The 25,138-nt window shown below is 39.1% G+C and overlaps 1 protein-coding gene across 8 annotated transcripts in view; it reads left to right on the forward strand.

Moving 5' to 3' along the window:
- The first annotated feature begins 8,882 nt into the window (after positions 1-8,882).
- Positions 8,883-25,138, forward strand: part of SNX14 (sorting nexin 14) — a 69,086-nt gene continuing 52,830 nt past the window's right edge. For 6 of the 8 annotated variants that reach the window (XM_027091198.1, XM_027091228.1, XM_027091233.1 and 3 more), the window contains exons 1-4: positions 8,883-9,148; positions 23,456-23,576; positions 24,656-24,732; positions 24,814-24,892. In XM_027091198.1, coding sequence (XP_026946999.1) covers positions 9,009-9,148; positions 23,456-23,576; positions 24,656-24,732; positions 24,814-24,892 — 417 coding nt within the window. In that variant the 5' untranslated portion in view covers positions 8,883-9,008. The remainder of the gene's footprint in view (positions 9,149-23,455; positions 23,577-24,655; positions 24,733-24,813; positions 24,893-25,138) is intronic. The other 2 variants (XM_027091201.1, XM_027091212.1) reach the window with 1 other exon arrangement.

Raw genomic sequence — 25,138 nt, forward strand, 5'->3', positions numbered from 1 at the left:
CTGTGAGTTGATATAGTCTCACAATTTCAATGACTTAGATACTCCCTCTTATTTCCCCAATAGTTTCAGGTGAAAAAATTATTTTTTTCTTAATCATTGAGACATTTAATAAAAGGAACTGAGCAAACACAAATATAACCTCTTTGGTCCTGAGTTTGCTTTCCTGTAAAAAAGAGATGCTGTTAGACTGTGATATTTTTCTAGCTTTCAGCATTCTATGAGATACAGCTTGTGTTAAAAAAAAAAAATTCTGGGACCTCCCTGGTGGTCTAGTGGTTAAAACTGCTCGCTTCCAATGGAGGTGGCACAGGTTCAATCCCTGGTTGGGGAACTAAGATTCCATGTGTGGTGCAGCCAAAAAATAAAAAATACTTAAAAAAAATTCTGCCTAGATGGTTTTTTGCTTTATTTCATTCATACTTTTGTTGTGAAGACCTAGTTTTACAAAATGCAGGAAATGTTACATTGCTGTTCATTTGCCCTGTAATACCTTACATATTATGAACATTTCCTGGTACATTATTTTTGTGATACTTAGTTACTATTTGAGGGAGAGAGTGGTAAGACAAACCTTTCTCAAAGCCATATGTTCTGAGTAATAAAACTCTCAACTCTTCACAGAGCATTATTCAAGTTATTTCCAAGTTCCCTAAATTAGTGTGTTAATGTTGTACTAGTTAAGAGTCAACCTGTGTAAGACGTCAATTAAAATTAGCCATATGGATCTACTTTTGTGCTAGTATGTTTTTTAGGTTTTAGAATTAGTGTTCATTTACTTCGGTCTCTCTGTTCTGAAATTCTAGGCAAAACTCATTTAGTGTAAAGCTAATAAATATATTAACCTGATCAGGAAATAAAAGACAGTTTAACTGCTAAACCAGCCTCCCAAATTTGCTTTAATAATAATAATGATTCAAATATTTTCTAAAAATTATAGAGTGTAAGTGTTCTCCTAAGCACCAGCAATCTCCTCTTCCTCTCCGCCCCTAGTAAACTCTCTTTAAGTTGAAACACCATGTATTTCATTATCAGGATAAAGCATATTATTGCACCTTTTCCTAGGTAGCGTGGTGATTTTGGAATGATGCCCCTTTTAAGTTGATTTTCCTCTCCCCTCTGTTTTCAAGAACTGTTCACAGGATACCAGTAGGCTGATATGAAAGTTATATTTTTTTAAAGCTTTAGGGAATTTCCTGGCGGTCCAGTGGTTAGGACTTGGCGTTTTCACTGCCGGGGCCCGGGTTTGATCCCTGGTCAGGGAATTAAGATCCCATAATCTGCGAGAAAAGCTTTAACTTCTCTGAGGCATTGAATCACTCTGCTTGAAAAGTTTCCTTGCTACTTTGCTGGTTATCTTAATATTCTCTATCCTGTTCTTATCTGTTCTTATTTCCCGTTTTTCTTCTATACTTGTCTCCTTGATCTCAACTGTATTTCCAGCTTCGTGTCACATCTGTGTGGACTCCTGCTTTAATGTCAGGGTTTGATCTGTTATATGCAGGTTTGCCATTCCAGCTCTTTGCTGTACATGTTAGAGTGCTTTGCTCTGTCAGTGATTATATGCTGTTAATTCATCACATCCAGTTACACTTGATGACTTACTGAATAGGCCTAAAAATCCTCTCTATCCAAGTTCTACTGTACCCTTTGAGAAGTTCAGGTCAGGTCTGGCTGAACTTTATATTTACAAAGATCTTAAGTGGTTCCAGATTTATAAGTGGCACATTATAATGGCTCTCCATATCTATGTCTACAATAGCACTCTCTAGTAAAAGTGCAAGCCATATATGTAATTTAAAATTTTATAATTTGGTCTGAGCTCATCCTTCTCACCTTAACCTTCCATTGGTATTGCCTGTAAGCAAACTGCTGGCCTGGTCTTTCTTTGGCTCACTTCACATCTCTGGTGTCTTATTAGTGTGTGTCCCCAACCCACCCTTCCAAGCCAAGCTCTCAAAAATCCTCTTCAGCGAAAATAGTAAAGTCTCCTTGCTGTATGTGCGTTAAAATGATGATCAACAAAGTATCCCTGAGGAACATGTACAGTTAGGGGAACATCAAAAGTCCTGGCTTTCTGGAGTTTATATAAGGGTGTTAGCTGATGTTTTTTCCTTTATTGCTTGTGCAGTAGGTTTGTAACATAGCTATTTATGTATGAGTCAAAACCCCAAATCTACTAACCTCTGATTAAAGGTAACTTTAGGAGCAAAACCATGGTTTTCAAATATTTGGCAATATTTGAAAATCTGGTATCTCTATGCTTTGTAATTGCAAGAAGAATCTTCAGAAACATTTAAATTAATAATATTCATTATATTTAAAACAGTAAATTATATTCATTATTGCTGCTACCCTTCAAATTCATTTTCTGTCAACAGTGTATGTGGTAATTACAATTTCCCGTCCTCTACTGTGATCAGTAACAGCTTCATATGCTGCTTTACACAGTGGGAAGCAAGCTATGAAACTCGGCAGAGACTGAATATGTAAGTAGGCTTAAACTAATTTAGGGATAATACGTGATGTGTTATCAACATTTGAAAATCCAGTTCATGAAAAGGACTGCTTAGGTAGGGCTATTTGCTGTTTGTCTCTTAACTCTGAAGGTTTACAAAAATTGCTCCAATCCTACCACCAATGTTTCTGTGGGCATTCTTGGAGAAGCTTTCTTAGTCTTAAGAAATATAAAGAACTGAACGTGAGCTAATCTTTTAAATTACACACACACACACACACACACATATATATATATATATATATATATAAACTGAAAATAGAAGTGATAGAAATGCTCAGTGAACATCTGGGATAGTTCTTAATTATATTGAATAAATAAGTATATATCTTGAACTGTTTTTACAAAATTGAAGAGTATAGGCCATATGACTTTCTGATAATGCTCAAAATTCAGACTGTTTTAAATGTGTTCATCTGAGCTAAAAACCCTAAATTTAAATGGTAACTGTCTTTCAATATACAAGGGCAATTTTCCAATAAAAATTTTTTTAGTAAGAATTTCCAATTTACTTATTCAATATTTCTACTTAGATATACTGTACTGAGTTGTGGGGTTTTCTTGTTTTGTTTATTTTTGGCTGTGTTGGGTCATCGTTGCTATGCGTGGGCTTTCTCTAGTTGCGGCGAGCGGGGGCTACTCTTAGTTGCAGTGCGCAGGTTTCTCATTGCGGTGGCTTCTCTTGTTGGGAGCACGGACTCTAGGTGCGCGGGCTCAGTAGTTGTGGCGCACGGGCTTCGTTGCTCCATGACACGTGCGTGGGATCTTCCTGGACCAGGGCTTGAACCCGTGACCCCTGCATTGGCAGGCGGATTCTTAACCACTTCGCCACCAGGTAAGCTCTGTGGGTTTTTTTTAATGTTTGTTTTTGATTGATTGTTTAATAACTGGAATCAGTTTACCAAAATACAGAAAGTTTCTTTTTAAAAGTGAAGATAAAAATTGATTTTAACTATTTTGGTAGCAACCTTACTAGAACTGGAATTGAAGTACCGATATTAGTGATCTTCACAATTCTGAACCAACCCTACCTAGCTGTATGGTGGTTTATATGTACCATGTCAAAGTGCTTTTGTTTTTGTATTTTAGAAAACAGCTACTGAGAGGTAAGAGGAACGACTGCAAAGACTTTCCAGAATATTTTCAGGAGTTACTGAAATCAGTTGAAAGCTGTACTTAAACATCTGAATATAGTTAGCATTTTTCCTTTATGAAAGAAAGCTATTGTGTCCATAGTAAACATAAGAAATGAGGTGGAATGCTTTACTTATTTAAAGGATAACTTTAAGTAACTTTTAAAAAAAATTTTATTTTGGGCTTTGTTGGGTCTTCGTTGCTGCACGCGGGCTTTCTCTAGTTGCGGAGAGCGGGGACTACTCTTCGTTGCGGTGCACAGGCTTCTCATTGCGGTGGCTTCTCTTGTTGCGGAGCACGGGCTCTAGGCGCCTCGGCTTCAGTAGTTGCAGTGCACGGGCTCTAGGGCATGCGGGCTTGAGTAGTTGCAGCGTGTGGGCTGAGTAGTTGTGGCTCGCAGGCTCTAGAGCACAGGCTCACTAGTTGTGGCACATGGGCTTAGTTGCTCCGTGGCATGTGGGATCTTCCCGGACCAGGGATGGAACCCCTGTCCCCTACATTGGTAGGTGGATTCTTAACCACTGCGCCACCGGAGAAGTCCCTATGTAACTTTAAAAAAAACTTTTTAGATGAGAAAGACATTGGCCATCTTATACAAAGAGTAGCAGTATTAGATTATAAGTGCCTTTTCCAATCTTTAACATTTATCAACAGGCAGATGGATATATTTTCAGCTCCTAATCAGTTAATAATTTATATTTTCTGAAGTTATGACCTGTTAACATCAAAGTGAGGTTTAAGAGGATGGTTATTCCAACATATCTTAGAAATAAGATGACAAACATTAAATGCTTCATTTTTGTTGCTAAGATAAAATGAGACCGCCCAGAATTTCATGCTCAAACAGCTTTTATCCAGAGAGTATCTCTTTGATCCACTGGTTCTGTAAAGCTGTAGTTCTTCATATCTTACCATTGGAAGTTTTACTTCATGATCACACAAAAAAGTGGGGGTTAAATATGGAAATCGTAACTGCATTTTGAACATCTTGCACTCCCATCCAAAAATCCCTTAATGCTCCTCCTTGAATTGTACAGTCTCCATTGTAATGAGTTTCCTTTTTTTGAAAATCAAGGAAAGGAACATTTCTCGAAGTATAAAAGGCAGTTTAATAGTTCCTGTTACAGGTATTATTATGTCCAGAAGTTGATACATAGGGATAGGTTGTGGGGAGAAGAGGGTATTATGAAATGTAAAATTAAGACTGTAAAAGTAACATTACAAATGCCACAAAAGGTAAAACAAGAACCTTGATGCTTTGAGACTCGGGGGCGGAGGGTGTGGGGGGGCGGAGGAACTGGGGTTCGGAAATGCCAAACCTGTGACAGGAAAGCATACTCCAAATTACAGGAGGCAGCTGTGAGAGGGAGGGACTGAATGGCTCCAAGGGGTAGTGGGTAAGTATGCCTCTATCCTTTTCCTGACACATATGCCACACAACCATTGGCCCTTGACAGTTAAAGCCTGGTGTACATTCAGGGTCCTCAGCGTTAAGTAGGCCCAATCACTGGGATTCAGGTAGTCAACACCATCTTTTCAGATTCCTGTACCAATGTAAAAAGCAATTTATGCAGTTTGTTGGTGGGTTGGGGGAATCAGGTTTAATCAGGTAGAAGCATTTTAAATACTTTGCCTAGTGCTGCATAACTGCTGAAAATTAGGTGAAAGCAAAGAGATAAATCCTAGTCTGCTCAAATTATTGTCTTCCCAGAGGACTTTCCTGATCCTCACCAGCTGAAAATTTCCCTTTCCCCTCACCTGTCATTAAAAAAGACTTCTATTATTACAGACTTTATATATAAATATGTCCTGTGTGATATATTATTTTTCATGTGTGACACATTATTTTTCATGTGTGACATGTCTCCTTCGCTAGATTGTAAGCCTTTGGAGGTCAGAAAACACCGAAATCATTGGTTCTACCACTGCATTTAGTACAGTGCCTTATACTTATTTGCTAATAAATATTCATTAAAATAATGGAGATATTGTACTTTGGTGTTTATGAGCCCTTTAGATGAATGCGTTATCAACTATTTTTTACTTTTTGTAGTCTGCAAATGTTCCCCTAGCATATGTGATAATTGTGGCATTTATAAAAAGTCTACACATTAAGTTGTACTGGCCCCTCCACAGCTAACACTAGTCTGGAGCAGCACCGTCTAGTAGAAGCACAATCCACATATGTAATTCAAAATTTTCTAGTTGCCACATTACAAAAATAAGAAACACAAGAGATTAATTTTTAGCCCATTATTTCCAAAATATCGTTTAACATGTAATCAGCTTTTAAAAGTTTAGATACTTTATATTCTTGTTTTCACGCTAAGCTTTCAAAGTCTGATGGTGTGTTTTACACGAATAACACATGTCAATTCAAACTAGCCACACTTCAAGTGCTCAATAGCCAGATACTGGCTAGCGGCTACAGTATTGCACAGTGCAGGTCTAACACTTGAGGGCAGGCAATAAAAACCGCTTTGGAAAAAAAAAAACGCTTTGGACCTCAGTTTCCTGTAAGGTATCTCATAGCTTTGGTTTCATGTCATTGTCATGTTACGTTGTTGAAATCCAAATAAAGCTAATTGACTTGACTTTTTTTGTCATGTTTATAAATCCATAAAATAAAACTTTTTGTATTAGGCATTGTACAAAGACATTTAATAGGCACTTTCCACCTAATTTAATCTTCCTTAAAACTTCTGAGGAAGGTAACTGTTTAGAGTTGAGGATTCCAGGTTTGAGATATATCAAGTTAACCTTGCTCAAAGAATTTGCCAGTAGAAGGTGAAGCTGATTTCAGAACCAGGATTGATTACGGATATCTCATATTCCCACTAGGAAGTTCGTATCTTTTAATAAAAAGTTGGAAGAAAAAATTCAAGCTCTGTGTATGAGTGCTGACGTGTATACCAGACCATAAGTTTAAAGAGAAAACATTTGATGGAGTAAAAATTTTATTTCATTAGATGAAGTTGGATCAATAGGAATTTTTTTCTTCTTTTAGGTGGGGATTTTGTAAAATTTTCTTATAGCATAAGTTTATTTTTATTTTTTCCTTTTCTGAGCATAAGAGCAATATGAAAATTTAAATTGGTCTATTGTCTAGTTAGCTTATTCTAATTGCCCCTTCAAGGAAAATCATATGGGAAAGGAGTTTTAGTTGGATGTTGTAAAGATGTCTAATATGAAAGAACAGAAAACATTTTATCATTAAAATGTACTGGCTCTCAGTGAAAAGTTGAACAGGAATTTTAGAATGAGCCTATAAAGAAGCAAAATTTTTTTTTTTTTTTTTTTTTGCGGTACGCGGGGCTCTCACTGTTGTGGCCTCTTCCCATTGTGGAGCACAGGCTCCGGACGCGCAGGCTCAGCGGCCATGGCTCAAGGGACCAGCCGCTCCGCGGCATGTGGGATCTTCCCTGACCGGGGCACGAACCCGTGTCCCCTGCATTGGCAGGCGGACTCTCAACCACTGCGCCACCAGGGAAGCCCAAGAAGCAAAATTTTTAAACAGAAAAAGAAAGATTGGCAATGTAACTTCCCAACAAGTTTAATAAAGTAACTTACCCAATTATAAAGTACTCAAGTCCACAGTAGGCACTTGATGCATGTAGATTAATTCAACATACACCTTTTATTTATACTTCAGTTTAGCCCTAGAATGTTCATATAAACGAGGGGTTATACGTAGTTCAAAGACACTAAAAAAAAAAAAAAGAAAAAGTGAAACAAACGTTTATGTACCTCAAAAAAAAAAAAAAAAGCCCTAAGCTTTCCAACGATGTTGTTACAGAGTAATCCTACAATATATTTGCGATGTTAGTTTAAACAATACCTAACGATGAGGATCAGTGAAATTGATACTTTTATACCACTGTGGAACTGGCTAACCATTCTAGGAAGAACTTTGACAGTATGTATCATGTTCTTACTCTTTGATCCAGCAATTGTACTGATGTTGATCCTAAAGAAGTTATTAGAAATGTGTATAATTTGTGATCAAGGGTGGGAATACTCATAATATCAGTGAAATTAAATGGCATTAATAAAGGATGGTACATTCTGAAGGAAAGTAATGCATAAAGATGATCCATGTATTCGGAATAATAACATGGGAAAATAGTCATTAAACTGTCCATACACCATGGTTTTTATGTTTTTAGAAAATCATTTCTGAACCTGTCTGTCTGTCTCCGCACTTTGGAGGGTAAGATACTAAGAAAGAGAAAAGACATACAGCATGAGAACCGGTTCTGGGGTTAGAATGGCTTCCAACCCCGGGTTCGCTAGCAGTATGATTCTGAGCAAGTTCCTCTCCCCCTCAGTAATGTCAGTAATCTAGCTGTAAAATAGGAAAAACCAGAGTACCTCTATCCGGAGGTGAATGTGTGAAGGTTAAATGAAAGTGCTTAGCGCGCCGCCTAAGTAAATTTTACTTATTATTACGATACTGTCTTCCTGCATCTGTCAAAGCAGCGGAGAATACGGAAATTAAAATTTAGAAATGTGATGCCTTACTAAAGCGAAAGCCGCAGGACACTCTACAAGAGGTATGCAACCTAACCTTTCAAGCTGCCTCACCCAAACACCTGGGTTCTGGTTAGGCCCGCGGGGCTGTAGTGAACTGAGGTCTGCCTCGCCCGTGAGCACGTAAAAGATGCTTTCTCGCAGGGCTAGCGTCCCGGTGGGTTGGACTCTTCCGTGTTCCAGGGTTGTTTTACTCACCCACGCGCGGCCCGTGCAAAATAAGGACTGAGAGGTGTCCCCCCTCCTCCCATTTGGGCGTCATGCAAACCTTGGACCTGTCCCCACGTAGAGCTGAGCTTACGGAGTGGAGGCGTGGAGAGTGCTGGGGGGCGCGTCACAAAGACTACAGTCCCCAGCGGCCCGCGAGCTCAGGGAGTCCCGCAGGCAGGGCCCGACGGCTGCGGGCGGCTGCAGTTTCTCCTGTGCTCGGGCACAACCTTCTGTTTTTCCTCCGCAATACAGGCGGTTACTGGGTGCTGCAGCTTCCCCCCGATTTCCGAAAAGGGCCGGTAGCTGGGGAACGGGGCCCTCCACCGGAGGCCGGCGCGTGGCTCCTACCCGGGTGCTGAGCAGCGGGACCGACAGGCCTTGCGCGGGGTGACGGCGGACACGTCGTACGGCTGAACCCCAGGCGGATGGGGGCGCGGTCGCGCACGCGCGGCGGAGCCCGTGGGCGGGGCTTTGGGCAGCTGCAGCCGGCGGACCGTTCGCCGGTCGCCGGCGGTCTGGGTCCGCTGCCCGGCCCGGGGGCGGAGACGCGGGAGGTTGATGGGGGGTCGCCTCGACCTCAGCCTCAGTCTGTAGTGCAGCTTCAGCCACGCCGACGGAGATGGCGCCCTGGGTGCGGACGTTAGGAGAGAAGCTGAAGCAGCGTCTGCGGCTGGACGTAGGACGCGAGATCTGTCGCCAGTACCCGATGTTCTGCTTCCTGCTGCTCTGCCTCAGCGCCGCCTCCCTGCTCCTCAACAGGTAACGCGGCGGCGCCGAGCCAGCCGGGCGGGGGGCAGATGGTAGCTCTCCTCCGAAACTGCGGACGCAGGCCGCGTTGCATCGCTGCGCGGAGAACGCCGGGCTGCGCAGCTGCGGGACGTGGGGCCGCCTGCGGGGCCTCAGGGGAGAGCGGCTCGGGGAAGCCGGGCTGGGCGCCGGAGCCCGGAAGTGCGGGCGGGGTTGGGCTCGAGTACCCCCTCTCCCAAGGCCTCGCCTCCTCAGCCACCGGGACCCCATTCGTCCCTTGTTTTCACCCATTTTTTAAAACCTGGGCCTCCATCAACGATGCTTTTCGGAATGAAATCTGTCCGGGCGTTACGGTCAGCTGATAGAGGAGGGTGCAAGGTCCTGTCGCAGTCGCAGGTTTAGACGCACTCCCCTAGCTCTCACCGCGCGCGCGCACGCCCACCCACAATATAGATCACAGTCGATCACGGCTTTTCCCGCAGTGTTGTTGATTACAGCGCAAGGTCGTAAAGATTTTCTGAACCCAAGTCAGAAAGCAAAATAGTACCATCATCTCTAGAATAGTTTTAAAGGGAAGACTGAAAAGTAAAATTGGTAAATTTAATTGACATTTTGAAAACGGAAGGTTCTGCCCCTGAAATAAACTGGTAGATTTTCTAGAAACGGTAGCGATGATATAGGAAGTAGTGGAGAAATGTTCCTTTAGAATTCTTCAGATTTGCATTCGGTGGAAAGAAATCTGAGACAGTTGTCAGCGACAGCATCTGCATGCTGTTTCCTCTGATGTTTCGAGCGTGCAGCCATCCTTACTCTTTATCTGGAAGTAGTTAATCCCCAAGGATAGGAACGGGGAAGCATTCACAAGAAATTTGGTAGTTTAATTTTGCTCTAAGATAACCGTTTCCTGTGACTGTGTTGAAGTTGGGTTTCTTCCCTGGCCTCTTTGCTTTCTTGTTAGTTAACTCTGAGTTTATATAATATTAGGTTTAAACAGCGATTGATATTACTGGAAAATGTACTTTGATTGTCATGGCAAGATGTTTGATTGTAAGAGTATGGAAGAAGTGGAATCCTTAAGAGAGTGGAAAATATTAAGTACTTACTTGCTTTGTCATCTGGAAGGTATTTCAAGCCAGATTAACAGGTTTAGTCTGAAAAACATGTAAACTTTATACGATTATTAAGTTTTGTCCAGGGATTCTTACTTGTCTTCTTTGGGAGTCGGGTCAGTTTAGGTCTCTAAAGTAGGGCAACTATGTAGGAGCAGGTTTAACTAGATTTCCAACTTAATCATAGCATCCAGTGTTCTATGTTGTTAAGGAGTCATAGGATAGCGTCAGGTCTGTATAACATCTGATCTCTGTACCCTGTATTTGTGTTATGCAAAGAAAGAAGGAAATAACACATAAGTGTTATCTCTGAGTGGTTGGATTTATGAATGAAATTGTTTTCGCATACATGGCACATCTATTCAGAAATTTAAAAATATATATGTATGTGTATATAATGCAGAAAACATTGGGGGCATAACTATGGAACTAGAAAAAAATGAGAAGATATGCTTTGTACATATGTTCAACAAATGATTTCTGTACAGGCATTTCACCAGTTAAGTTTTAGAAATAACTTTAAAAGAAATTTTCAGTTTAAAATCTCCCCTGGTTGGGAATTCCCTGGCAGTCCAGTGGTTAGGACTCCGTGCTTCCACTGCTGGGGGCCTGGGTTCGATCCTTGGTCGGGGAATTAAGATCCACTGCAACATTTAAAATGGATAACCAACAGGGACCTTCTGTATAGCACAGGAACTCTGCTCAGTACTATGTAACAACCTAAATGGGGAAAGAATATGAAAAAGAGTGGATACATGTATATGTATAACTGAATCACTTTGCTGTACACCTGAAACTATCACAACATTGTTAATCAACTATACCCCAATATAAAATAAAAAGTTAAAAAAAAATACCACAAGCCACCTGGTAGAGCCAAAAAAAAACCCCTCCAAAAAAACCCACAAAACCCACACACACACACAAAACAACAAAACAACAACAAAAACCACACAAAAAAACCCAACCAAACAAAAACTCCCCTGGTTAGTATGGTTAAACTTAGACTAATACTCTTTTTTTTTTTTTTTTTGGCTGTGTTGGGTCTTCGTTGCTGCACAGGCTTTCTCTAGTTGCGGTGAGCAGGGGCTGCTCTTAGTTGCAGTGTGCAGTCTTCTCATTGCGGTGGTTTCTCTTGTTGCGGAGCTCGGGCTCTAGGCACGTGGGCTTCAGTAGTTGCAGCGTGTGGGCTCAGTAGTTGCAGCAGGTGGGCCCTAGAGTGTGCAGGTTTCAGTAGTTGTGGCGCACGGGCTTAGTTGCTCTGCAGCATGTGGGATCTTCCTGGAGCAGGGTTCGAACCCGTGTCCCCTGCATTGGCAGGCAGATTCTTAACCACTGCACCACCAGGGAAGTCCCGGACTAATACTCTTTTTGAAATTAATTTTTTCTCTAGTTGTCTTGAAACTTTAACTCCTAAAGAACTCTCAAGGTGTTATTTAGCATATAAAATTTTCTTTCAATATGCATTAAAATTATGAATCTTATCTGTGGAAAGATAAATGGATATAACCTTTGGACCATTGTAACTGATTTATGGGAAGAGTAGAGTAACATACTTTATATATTTCAAATTATGATATCACCTTTGCAGTATTGTTGGGATAAATTAAGAGCATAGATACAATTATATATAGATTTGTTGGCCAGTCATAGGATTGAATATTTGAGTATTATAATTAGGAACATTTTAAGTTAATCCTAATAATAATGGTAATAGTTATAATAGATAACATTTTGTGAGTACTTTGTTTGGCTCAGGTATTGTGTTAAGAGCTTTCATTTATTATTATTATTATTTGTATAGATTTTTTCCTAGCGTTTAACTGTAATTGAGGTTTTTAAAAAATATATTTATTTATTTTTGGCTGCGCTAGGTCTTAGTTGTGGCAGGTGGGCTCCTTAGTTGCAGCTCGCCAGTTCCTTTGTTGCGGCATGCATGTGGGATCTAGTTCCCTGACCAGGGATTGAACCTGGGCCCCCTGCATTGGGAGCATGCAGTCTTATCCACTTTGCCACCAGGGAGGTCCCCTTCATTTATTATTGAGGCAATTTATTGATGTGGTTGAAAGTTTTGAATCTGAAGCTTGATTGTAAGAATTTTATTCTGACTCCTCCTTTAACTAGTTATATGACTTTGGATAAGTAATCTAATTTTTATCTGTCCCAGTCCCGTAATCTGTAAAATGGGCATAATACTAGTACCTACATTATACGGTTACTTTGATGAGTTAAGTGGGTTAACACATGGAAAGTGCTTAGAATGGTGCTCAGCACATGTGCTTTTATTAAATGTTAGCAGTTATTTTTGTCTTATTTATCCTCACAACACTGTGAAGTAGGTACTGTTACTAGCCTCAGTGACTGTTTTTATGAGATATAACTTACAGAAAAGTGTATAACACATACGTAATTGTATAGTTCTGTGAATTTTAAAATATAGCTCCCCATGTAACCACCACTCAGATCAAGATGTAAAACATTTTTAGCAACTTAGTAGGCTCCCTTGTCAATAACCTTCTCCTTGTCATGTATCAGTTTTGTTTTTGAACTTCATATTAATGGAATCATATGGTCTTGTATCTGGTTCCTTTTTCTCAACTCTCCTTTTGAGATTTATCCATATTGTTGCATATATCAGTAGTTATTCTTTTTTGTTATTGTGTCGTATTCCATTGAGACTATGCCACACTTTGTCCATTCTTTTGAAAGGCATTCGAATTGTTTACAGTCTTTGGCTATTATGAATAATGCTTCTGTGAATATTCTAATATGTATTTCTTTTGATAGACATATGTACTTATTTCTTTTGGGTTTATATACCCATAAATGAAAATGCTTAATCATAGCATATACATTTGTTTAACTTAAGTAGATACTGCCAGACAGTTTTCCAAAGTGGTTATACCAATTTTACTCTTGCCAAAAATGTTTTACAGTTCTGTCTGATATGGTTTATAGGTTTAGTTTAGCCATTTTAGTGAGTGTATAGTGGTAGCTCATTGTAGTTTTAATTTGCAGCTCCTTGATTAGCCCCATTTTACAAATAAGCAAACTGAAGCCTAGAGTTGTTCAATAACTTTCTCAGGCTCATAGATAGTAGCAAAATGGGATTCTAATGTAGATCGTTCTGATTTAGAAGCCCAGACTTTTAAAATTACATTAAAAAGACATTGTTAAGAAAAAATACTTATTATTGATAACTTTCTAAATAACATTGACTCATATAAACTGTAAAGAAGTCAGAAAATAGAAATATAAAGACGACGTTAAAAATCACTCATAAATTTACCATTCAGAGTTGACTACTGTTGTTAACATTCTAGTCACTGTTACCTGCGGTTCGCAATTTTATTTTATAAATTGCGATTTTTTTCTGTACATATAGCCTTCTTCTATATATGGAGCCTGCTTAATGTGTTTTAGTATTATTTTCTTTATTACTTTTCAGATTACCACAACTGGCTTATATACACTTAACTTAGTATTTAAAAAAAATTATTTATTTGTTTATTCTTTTGGCTGCGTTGGGTCTTTGTTGCTGTGCGCAGGCTTTCTCTGGTTTCGGTGAGCTGGGGCTACTCTTCATTGTGGTGTGTGGGCTTCTCATTGCAATGGCTTCTCTTGTTGCAGAGCACGGGCTCTAGGCACATGGGCTTCAGTAGTTGTGGTACCTGGGCTCAATAGTTGTGCCTCATGGGCTCTAGAGCGCAGGCTCAGTAGTTGTGGCTCATGGCCTTATGTTGCTCCGTGGCATGTGGGATCTTCCCAGACCAGGGCTCCAACCCATGTCCCCTGCACTGACACGTGGATTCTTAACCACACTGCCACCAGGGAAGTCCCTTAACTTAGTATTAAGACAGGCTTTTCCAAGTACTTTTATGAACTTATTTAATCATCATAACAACCCTATGAGTTAGGTGTTATTATTATTACCCCATATTATAGAGGCCCAAGCAAGAGTCAGAGAGATTAAGTAATTTGCATTGTGTCATAGCCAGGATTAGAACCCAGACAGTCAGACTCTACAATGTTTTTGTTTCCAAACTAAGTGGGTCTTTCACTGTTATGTTCTGTTTCTTTTGTCTATTTTTCTCTTTCTACAACAGTACCAAAATTTTTTTTAATGACAGTATTATAGTTTTGTAGTGTGTTTTTATATACAGCTGGGTTGTAGGCCGGAACATGTACATATGGCCTTCACGTGTGGCTTTTTTCCCAACCTGGTGCTGGGTTACAAGGGTGAGTATCCTGAGAAAGAGTTTCTGGTGGAAGCTGTATCTTTTTTATGACCTATCCTTGGAAGTTAGGCAGTTAGGGAGCTTCACTTCTGCCACATTCTTTTGGTTAGGAGTAAGTTATTAAGGCCAGACTCTATTCAAGGGGAAAGAAATTAGGCTCCTGCTTTTGATGTGAGGAGGGCAAAGAATTTGCACAGTTTTTATTTAATTTGTCAATTAAATATTCTATCAATAGAATTGATGAGTTAACTGTATTTAATGGTTTCATCCATGAACATAATCTTTCTCCATTCATTCAGATCTGCTCTGATGTCCTTTTAATAGCTTTTTTTCATTTAAAAACTTTATTATGGAAAACTTAAAACACAAAATAAAAATAGAATAGTACAATGAAACCTGTAAATACCTATCACCCAGCTTCAAAAATGATCAGCTTAAAGTCCAGTATCACCCCCTCCCCCAATTATTTTGAAGGAAATCCCACATGATATATTTTATCAGCAAACATTAAACATTTCAGTATGTATCTCTAATAGATGGGAGCTTTTTTTCTACGTAACCACAATACCATTTCACATTACAAAAAAACTAATTTCTTAGCATCCTTAAATATCTATTCAGTGTTCAGATTTCCCTGAATTTGTTAGAGCTTTACCCTCCAACATTTTATGATGAACAGTTTTAAACATATAGCAATGTTGAAATTTACGGTAAATGACCAATTATGTTTTGCCTCGATTTTACATTAACATTTTACATATTTTTTTATTGGAGCATAGTTGATTCACAGTGTTGTGCTAGTTTCAGGTGTACAGCAAAGTGATTCAGTTATACATATACATATATTCATTCTTTTTTAGATCCTTTTCTCATATAGGTTATCACAGAATATTGAGTAGAGTTCCCTGTGCTATACAGTAGGTCCTTGTTGGTTATCTATCTTATATACAGTACTGTGTGTATGTTCATCCCAAGCTCCTGAGTTATCCCTCCGTCCGTGTTTCCCCTTTGGTCACCATAAGTTTGCTTTCAAACATTTTACTGTATTTTTATATGCTTTATTGTGTGTCTGTCTATCCATTACTGCATCCGTAATGAATCTTACTCATAAACAGCTTTTCATAGTTAATTAAATAAGATACAAATATGATCTTTTAATCTGAATGTTGCCTTCCCTCCCCCGTCCCTTTTTTTAACCTTGTAATTTATTTGTTGAGGAAACTGGCCATTTGTTCTGTAGAGTTTTCCACAGTCTGGCTTTTGCTGATTGCATCCCTGTACTGTTTTGGGGCATGTTCTTTTCCCTCTGTGTTCCCTGTAAACTAGTAGTTAGGTCAAGAGGCCTCATTGTTTTGATTTTTTTTTTCTCCTTTAGTTCATGATGGTGTAGATTTAAAGATATTGAACTGTTTAAAAAATATGCCTTTCTTATGGTATTATTCTTTATTTTATGATATACTGCTAGTTTTAGTTAACTAATATTTTACTTAGTACTTCATATCTATATTCATAAGTAAAATAGACCTAATGATTTGCTTATATTATCTTTATCAGGTTGGGGAGTTAAAATTATATTAATCCTTTAAAATTAGCAGCTTTTTCTCATTTTTTTTCCCCCTGAAAGCAGTCTGTATAAAGTAGAGATTATCTGTTTTATGAAAGTTTGGTAAAACCATTTGGGCCAGGGGTCTTTTTTTTTATAGTCAGGTCTCTGATTATATTTTAATTCCTCTAATGATACTTGGTCTATTCAAGTTCTTCACTTCCTAAGTTTTGGCATTTTTGTCTTTTTCTAAAAATTTATGTCATATAGGTTATCTAATTTATGAGCATACATATAGTTTTTATAGTCTTACTCTTCATTTCAGTTATAGCTATAATTATTTCTTTTTCATTCTGTATTGTATATTTGTATCTTTTTTTTTTTTTTATTCCCTCATCTGTCTTGCTAAAACCTTGTCTTTTTAACTTTTGGTTTTGAAAATTTCCAAGCATATATAGAAAAAAGAGAGTGCAAGGAACCTCTAAGCACCCATCACTCAGCTTCAGTAACCATCAATGTTTTAAAAAAGTCTAACCTTCCTCCCTTAAAAAGTAAATTATTCTACACAAAACCATAACCTTACAAAATTAACAATAATTCTTAATGTCTTCTAATAACCAGTCCATAATCAAATTTTCCTAATTATATAAAAATTTGTAGGGGCTTCCCTGGTGGCGCAGTGGTTAAAAATCCGCCTGCCAGTGCAGGGGACACGGGTTTAAGCCCTGGTCCGGGAAGATTCCACATGCTGCAGAGCAGCTAAGCCCATGCGCCACAACTACTGAGCCGCGTTATAGAGCCCACGAGCCACAACTACTGGAGCCCGCGCACCTAGAGCCCGTGCTCCACAACAAGAGAAGCCACCGCAATGAGAAGCCCGCGCACCGCAATGAAGAGTAGCCCCCGCTTGCCGCAACTTGAGAAAGCCCACGTAGCAACAAAGACCCAACACAGCCAAAAATAAATAAAAATAAAAAAAAATTATAAAAAAAAATTTGTAGTGCATTTGTTCTAATCAGAATCTAAGCTAGGTCCACTCATTGTATGTAGTTGATGCATTTCTTAAACTTTTGTAAATGTCTTATAATCTAGAACAGGAGTTGGCAAACTTTTTCCGTAAAGTGTCAGAGAATAAATATTTTCGGCTTTGCGGGCTACATCAGGTCTCTGTCCCATATTATTATTTTTAAAACTTATTTATTTATTTTTGGCTGTGTTGGGTCTTCATTGCTGTGCATGGGGTTTCTCTAGTTGCAGCGAGAGTGGGCTACTCTTCATTGTGGTGTGTGGCCTTCTCACTGCGGTGGCTTCTCTTGTTGCAGAGCACAGGCTCTAGAGCGCGGGCTTCAGTAGTTGTGGCTCACGGTTAGTTGCTCCATGGCATGTGGAATCTTCCCGGACCAGGGCTCGAACCCGTGTCCCCTGCGTTAGTGGGCGGATTCTTAACCACTGCGCCACTAGGGAAGGCCCCCATGTTATTTTTTAAAAGAGCCCTTTAAAAATGTGAAAATCTTTCTTAGCTTGAGGGCTATCCATAAGCCATAGTTTGTCAACCCAAATCTAGAACATTCCTCCTCACCCGCTCTTTTTTTCCTCCTTGCTATTGAGTTGTTGAAGAAACTGAGCCATTTGTTCACACCTTGGGTTTTGCTGATAGTTTCCTTGTGGTGTCTTCTGTTTTTACTCTCACCTGCACCTTTATATTTTTTGTAGACAGGGAATTAGATTTATAGGCTCAATTAGATTTAGATTTGTTTTTATTTATTTGGTGCAAGAGTACTTCACTGATGCTGTGTACATCCTATTACATCACATCAGAGGATAACTCCACGTTAGATGGAGTTGCCTCACTTTGTGTATTCAGGTGGTGACAACTGCCCAACAAACTTTCTCTTTGGTTTCACCGTTCATTTACTCCCTGAATCAGTTACTTCATTATAGGATGCAACATGATGATTTTGTATTCTTCCATTCCTTCTGTAGTTTTTAGTTTAAATGCTTGTGTGGGGCTTCCCTGGTGGTGCAGTGGTTGAGAATCTGCCTGCTAATGCAGGGGACACGGGTTCGAGCCCTGGCCTGGGAAGATCCCACATGCCGTGGAGCAACTAGGCCCGTGAGCCACAACTACTGAGCCTGTGCGTCTGGAGCCCGTGCTCCGCAACAAGAGAGGCCGCGATAGTGAGAGGCCCGCGCACCGCGATGAAGAGTGGCCCCCGCTTGCCGCAACTGGAGAAAGCCCTTGCACAGAAACAAAGACCCAACACAGCCAAAAATAGATAAATACATAAATAATAATTAAAAAAAAAATTCGTGTGTGTGTGTGTAAAATTGCTTTACTCCATCCTCCATTAGGTGTATTTAGTTACAATGAAGTACATCTCAAATTGGAAAAATGGGTTAAATACTTACACTTTTCTCTTAATTATCGGTTTTTAGAGTAATTATTGGTGCCCTAAAACTTTCAGTAGTATCCAGTTAGAGGTTTGCTTATTTTATTAGTTTTTCCAAAGAACCAGCTTAATTTTCTTTTTTGTCTTATCATTATTGTCCACATTATTGATTTCTGTTCTTCTCTTTAGTGTTTCCTTCCTTTTAATGTGTTTGGATTTGCATTTTTCCCCCCATCCTTCTGAATGCTTAGCTTGATGGTTTTCAGCATTTCTTTGTCTCTGATTAATGCGAGGTTTCTCAGCCTCAACACTGTTGATAATTTGGGTCAGATAATTCTTTGCTGTGGGGGGCTGTCCTGTACGCTGTAAAATATTTAGCAGAGCCCTGGCCTCTAGTCATGTGATGTAAGTACCACAGTCCCCTTCTCCCTCTCCCTGCAGTTGTGACTATCAAAATGTCTCCATATACTGCCATGTGTCCCCTGGGCAGTGCGATCACCCTTCGTTGAGAACAACAGGATTAATGCATTTAATGCTATAGATTTCCTTCTTAAATAATGCCTTAGTTATTGCTTGACCTAGTTATAGCAGTATACATATTGCATGTAGTGTTTATTGTCATTCAGTCTAAGCACAGGTCTACAATTCCTAATCTGTAATTCTGAGATCCAAAAAACTCTGAAGAAGTAACTTTTCCCATAAGTTTGGCATTTAATAACAAAAGCTGACCTCAATAGACTTGAGACTATTTATAGTATTTATTTCTGACTTATTTATTTATTTATTGTTTATATGTTTTGCTGCAGAAATATTAATATCTGATTATGGAGTACTGTATCATACCTCATTAACATATTACATTATGTTATTTATGAAATACATGCTATAAAACTGTTCAAGAATCCTAAAAATTCTGAATTCTGAGTCATATCTCTCCGGCTCAAAATGATTTTCAGTAAGTGGCTATGGACATGAATTTCATAATTTCCTCTGTGAATACCTGTATAACCTATTGAGTTAGTTTCCAGACTTAATGTTTCTTTAAAACTTGATGTCAATTATGGTATTGGTTGGAGTGAAGCTTTGTATAAAGGAATGAGAAGAAATAAGAGTAGAAAGGTGGGTTGGAGTCAGCTTGAAAGGGACCATAAAGGTTTAAGGGGTTTGTGTTTCATCCTGCAGGCAACATTAAGCCATAGCAAGTTTTTTGAGTGAATAGTAATCATGTTTATGTTTTAAGTGCTGAGTGAGAGCATTTAATAATCGGTATTTAGTGGATGTTTCTCAAGTATAGAATTGCTCTGGAAGCCTGGAGACCAGGCGGTTTCATGTAGTTGGGTGGTGCAGCCTTTGTCTCACAGCTTTTGCACTTACTTGGTCACTGTCTATAATACGTAAGCATCTTTAATCATCTGTCTTCACCTTCTTATTACTTGGTGCTTTATTCCCCAATTCCGAAATCCCAGATCTTCACAATATCTTCTGTAACCTTTTCTATTCCATGCTGCACTTGGACAGTTGTCCCCAGTCAAAGAACTGGGATCAATGTGGAACTCACTTGTGTGCTTCCCTTCTCTTAAAGATTCTGTTGCTGTATATTGCCTGTTATCCAGTGCCTAAAAGCAGTTGCTGCACATGTTTTGTTCAGTTTTATAGTTGTTTATGGCAGGAAGGCAAGTCTGGTACAAATTATTCTGTCAAAGAAATAGAAGTCTCTTACTCCTTTGGAACATATACCATCTGTCTGTTTTCTCACTGATCTCCAGGTCACTTGTACTATAAGCTTCTGGTTTATAAACTTTCTCTCCATTTTAAATTCTGCCATCATTCTAGATGACTCCAGTGTTTGGGCAAGTAGCCCATCAAATATGCTAGTCTATCTCGAGGTGACTCCTGTACAGCCTCCCACTTAGACCACCCTATGGTGGCCCTGGTTATCACCAGAAAGTATTCTACCTGTGAAATCTTAAAAATCAAACCTCCCACTTGCTGACCTACTTCTCTCATTCGTAAAAGCCTGCTTTCCTCAGCCTCCCGATTCCTCTGCCTTCTTCCTATCCATTTTCCCTCTTCTGTTGTCACTTACTTTCCTATGTGGTTTGGAGTCAGTGTAGCTTAGATTCCATTGCCCGTCACTTCAGCCACTCTATTGCCAGTATCTTTGGCTCTCTTTCCTTACATTCCACTCGCCTGACAAACTCCAAATCTTGGATCAGTGATGCTGCTTGTTTTTTTTAGTGTTTATATCCTGGTTACTGAATGTTGCTAGAGAAGATCCCACACCTGTAAATTTAACTCTTCAGCCTCAGTACTGCTCGGCAGTTCCCCAGGATACCCTTCTCTTTACTTCTTCCCAGCAGCTGTTTCAGAACTTCCCCAGTCTTCTAGAACTTCCGTTCATGCCACCTTTACCCTTCACTCTCAGCATCTCCTGTTTCACCTAAAGGCCATCATAAATTCCTGTTTTGAAATCTACAGGTTTGACTCCATTCTCATCAATCTGTTCTTTCTCTCTGGTATTGGGGAGGAGATCTCTCTTCCTGTTATAACTATTTCTTCTGTTTTGGCTATGAATCCCAACTACTCCTATCTCTCTAGGAGAAAATAATTCTCTCAAGTTATCTTTTGTCTCCTACCTTTTTCTCTCTTTTCTCCTTCTCTCCTATTAACATTTAATTATGATCAGGTTTTTCTAAACACCTTTCCTCACGGTCCCTCTCCAGCTAAACCTTAGCTCTTCTTTCCTTTAAAAAGAGAATTATCCAGGGACTTCCCTGGTGGCGCAGTGGTTGAGAGTCCGCCTGCCGATGCAGGGGACACGGGTTCGTGCCCCGGTCCGGGAAGATCCCACATGCCGTGGAGCGGCTGGGCCCGTGAGCCATGGCCGCTGAGCCTGCGCGTCCGGAGCCTGTGCTCCGCAACGGGAGAGGCCACAACAGTGAGAGGCCCGCGTACCGCAAAAAAAAATCAAATACTTCTAAAAAAGAGAATTATCCACATGTACCAGTCCCACTTCCCCACCTCTCTTCAACCCACTGCAGTCCTTTACCATTCTACTAGAATTGCTTTTGCCTAGTTCATCAGTGGCTCTCTTGTTGCTAAAACTGACGGACACTTCTCAATCTGTCTCACTTTATTTTACAACTATTTGATCATGTTAACTACTTCATCCCTGTTGAAATGTTTTCTTTCTTTTTTTTAATCTTGACAGCCGTTTTGACTTGACCCCCAGTTGTCTTCTCAACTCTTCTAATTACTAGATTCCTTTACGGATTCCTCTTGTTCTGCTTATTTCTTAAATGTATTATGTTCTCTTCTTTTTTCATTCTGCAGCTTTTCCCTGGTCATGTCATTCGTTCCCATGACTTCAGTGATCTTTATGCTGGTAATTTCCAAACCTTTATCCTTGGCGCATATTCTCTGCAGAGATCTAAACTACCCAGTATTTGGCTGGTTATGGAACATTTCTGCTTGACACGTCTTGAGATATCTGAAATTCAACATGTCCAAAGGGAACTGATTTTTAATCTCTCCCTTCTCCTTGCATCTAATCAACTACTTAGTCCCCTTAATTCTTCCTCCTAGATGTCTCAAAACAGTCAGCTTCTTTTTATTTCTAAGTCTCTTCCCTAGTACAGGCCATCTGTAGACTCTCCTAGATTAATTACTTCAGCAGCTTTCTAATTAGCCTGCATGTTTCCAGTTTAGGCCATTCTCCATATTGCTGCCTGAGTGTCTACTGATCATCTGGTGATACTACTCTTTTTCTTAAAACTCTTAAAAATTCTTAAAATCTTCATTGTCTCCTGGGCATTACTTAGGACTCTTGATGGTAGATGAAAGAAACTCAGCTCACACTAGGTTTGGCAAAGAGGGGAATCATGGGAAGATTATGTAAGTGCAGAAAGAACTGGAGTGTAGCTAGGCCTCAGAGACACATAGAACCAGGGTTTGGAATACTGCCAATAGTTTCTTCCCCTCCTGGATTTTTCTGCTTCTCTCTGGATTGGCTTCATTCTCTTCTCACTACATAGTGATTTGTGGCCTGAAGAGCTGGCACCAAAGTTTGTACTGTATGGTTTGCACAGCTAACAACCGTGACGCGGTAATTAGAATTTGAACTGTGATGTTTGGGGGGCTGGTGTCTCACAAAGTTTTGGCAACTGAAATGTATGCACGTCAGAGCTGTGCGCTGTGAGGACTGGCCGTATCGAGACACCTTAACATGGCTTACTGTATGACACTGTGTCATGTGGCTTTGGCTTGGCTTTTCTAGATTCATCTCAAGACCACTTCTTCCTTGGAACTGTGCTCAGATCTTAGCCCACGTAGTTCTCTCCAGTTTGAATTCCCCTGCCTCTTCCCCAGTCCCTCCTTCCTCTACCCTGTCCTCTTCTGTTGGTTTTCTCCTACTCACTCTTTAAGGTTTTCCACAGACACAACTTTCTCTGAAAAGAGTTTTTCTGTCTTTTCAAGTTTGGGTTGTGTATTTTGCCCGAGGAGTTCTCATATCATGCATACTTTCTCTGTCATAATATAGAACACATCATCACACTGTATTGTATTTACTTACTTATCTGTTATACCTACCAGATAGTGTTTTCCATGCAAATAGAGACCATGGCAGTGCTGTTCCTTATTGTATCCCTAGAGCCTAGTACTATGTAGCACAAAACGGGCACTCAGTAAAATTGATTTAATGACAAATAATCAGAATTTTGGTGGGGTTTGAATACTACCCTGTCATTAGAAGGTATTCTGGAAAAATGTGGTATTGGCTAAATATGACAACCTAGGTACCAAATTATGAAATATTGAGAAGTTATACTTCTTTATACATTTAATGAAATATACATTTGATAGCATACATTCTATGATTCTTATAGTTAGTAGATACATTACAGAAAATCATGACTGGAGAAGTTGCTTCAGCCTAGTATGGTAGGTGCTTAATTAAAAACTTGTGAAATCAATGAAGGGACAAATTAGTGTTATATGCTGTTTTTTGGTTCTAATAATTACCTTCCTTTATTTCTAAGGTATCTTCATGTTTTAATGATCTTCTGGTCATTTGTTGCTGGAGTTGTCACATTCTACTGCTCATTGGGACCTGATTCTCTCTTACCAAATATATTCTTCACGATAAAATACAAACCCAAGGTAAAATATATGTGTTCTTACTTTTAAAAGAATTAGTAGGTATGACCCTGTGCTATTCGATATTGTTCATGAAAGCATGTTAAAGCAGTGATTTTTAAAAAATACCTCTGCTATTATTTAATAATGGAAGACATCAGAACATTTTTAAAGTGAAATTTGCATATATGTTTATTTTTAAAGTATATAGGTCTCCCAGGAGGAGCTAAAGAAAGAAAACAGAAAATTCTCAGAAAATTGGGCTCCACGATTTTAGAGTGTCCTTTGACTGCATATTAACTATGATGACAGTGAATTAAAACAGAGGTTTCCAAAATTGGTTGTACAGTAGAATCACCTGAGGAATCTTTTAAAAAGTACAGACTCCTGGGCCCTACCACTAGATTTTGATTGAATAGTTCTGGGTTAGGGCCTTGTAATTAGGACCTGTTCAAAGCCTTCCAGGTGATTCTGAGGCACAGACACAAACAGGGAACTAATTGTTCCCTAAATGTTTATTTGCTCCATAGAAACAAACCAGTAATATTTCTTTAACGAAAATAATTAGTTTTTCTGAACTTTGAACTCTTCCTTGAAAATTCTCCAAGTTGATGTAGTCCCTCATCTCAGGTTGGTTGATATTTCTACTCAGAGGAAACACAGCTGAAGGTGATACCCCGTATTTGGTCAGGAACCTTACAAGTTATCACGCGTCTTCTCCCTCATTGAATTCAAGGTTTTGGAGAAATAGAAAATAGTTTTTTCTTATACCTTTGCAGTACAGTATCATTTTCAAATATAGATTTATATATTTATTTATTTATTTTTAGTAAGTGAGCGTAACAATTGACTTTAATTTTAAGCTTGAAAATTTGGCTTAGTTATTGTAAAGCATTTCATTAGGTATTTTTTTCCTATTGGCAGTTTGGTATAGCAAGTATTATTTATTATAAAGAATGGTTTCAGTGTTAAAGCAGATATTAGTTAAAAAAAATCATGTCCTTTGAATTCATACATTGATTAACAAACTTTTGGAAAGTTGATTCTCTTCAGTAAATATGATACGTAAAGTAAAGACGAATCTCCCCATTTCCCTTTTTTAGCAGTTAGGACTTCAGGAATTATTTCCTCAAGGTCGTAGCTGTGCTGTTTGTGGTAAAGTGAAATGTAAACGACATAGGTACGTTAAACACTTTTAATTTGTTGATCCTTCCAGTTACATTTTGGATTTCAAGCAGTTTAACTGTATGATTTTCTTTAGACCTGCCTTGCTGCTTGAGAACTACCAGCCATGGCTAGACCTGAAAATTTCTTCCAAGGTTGATGCATCTCTTTCAGAGGTAACTGATTTAAATAAAATTGCTATGTATACCGAAGCAGAAAGTATTAAATACCTATGGAAAATTTAATCATGGAGTATTTTAATATATGCTGCCTAATCAATTCTTGGCTGGTAGTTGATTGTTATACAACTTGAATGGTAAACTAGAAATGTTTTTGGATCCCATGTCTAATTGAAATGGACATTTTAGTCAAAAAAAGTACTGTTTACCTAGTTATTGTTTACCTCTTATAAAAATAGTCAT

This window comes from Aethalodelphis obliquidens, unplaced genomic scaffold (genome assembly GCF_003676395.1).
Source record: "Aethalodelphis obliquidens isolate GAN/ISIS:26980383/991018 unplaced genomic scaffold, ASM367639v1 scaffold3, whole genome shotgun sequence".
Taxonomy (NCBI): domain Eukaryota; kingdom Metazoa; phylum Chordata; class Mammalia; order Artiodactyla; family Delphinidae; genus Aethalodelphis; species Aethalodelphis obliquidens.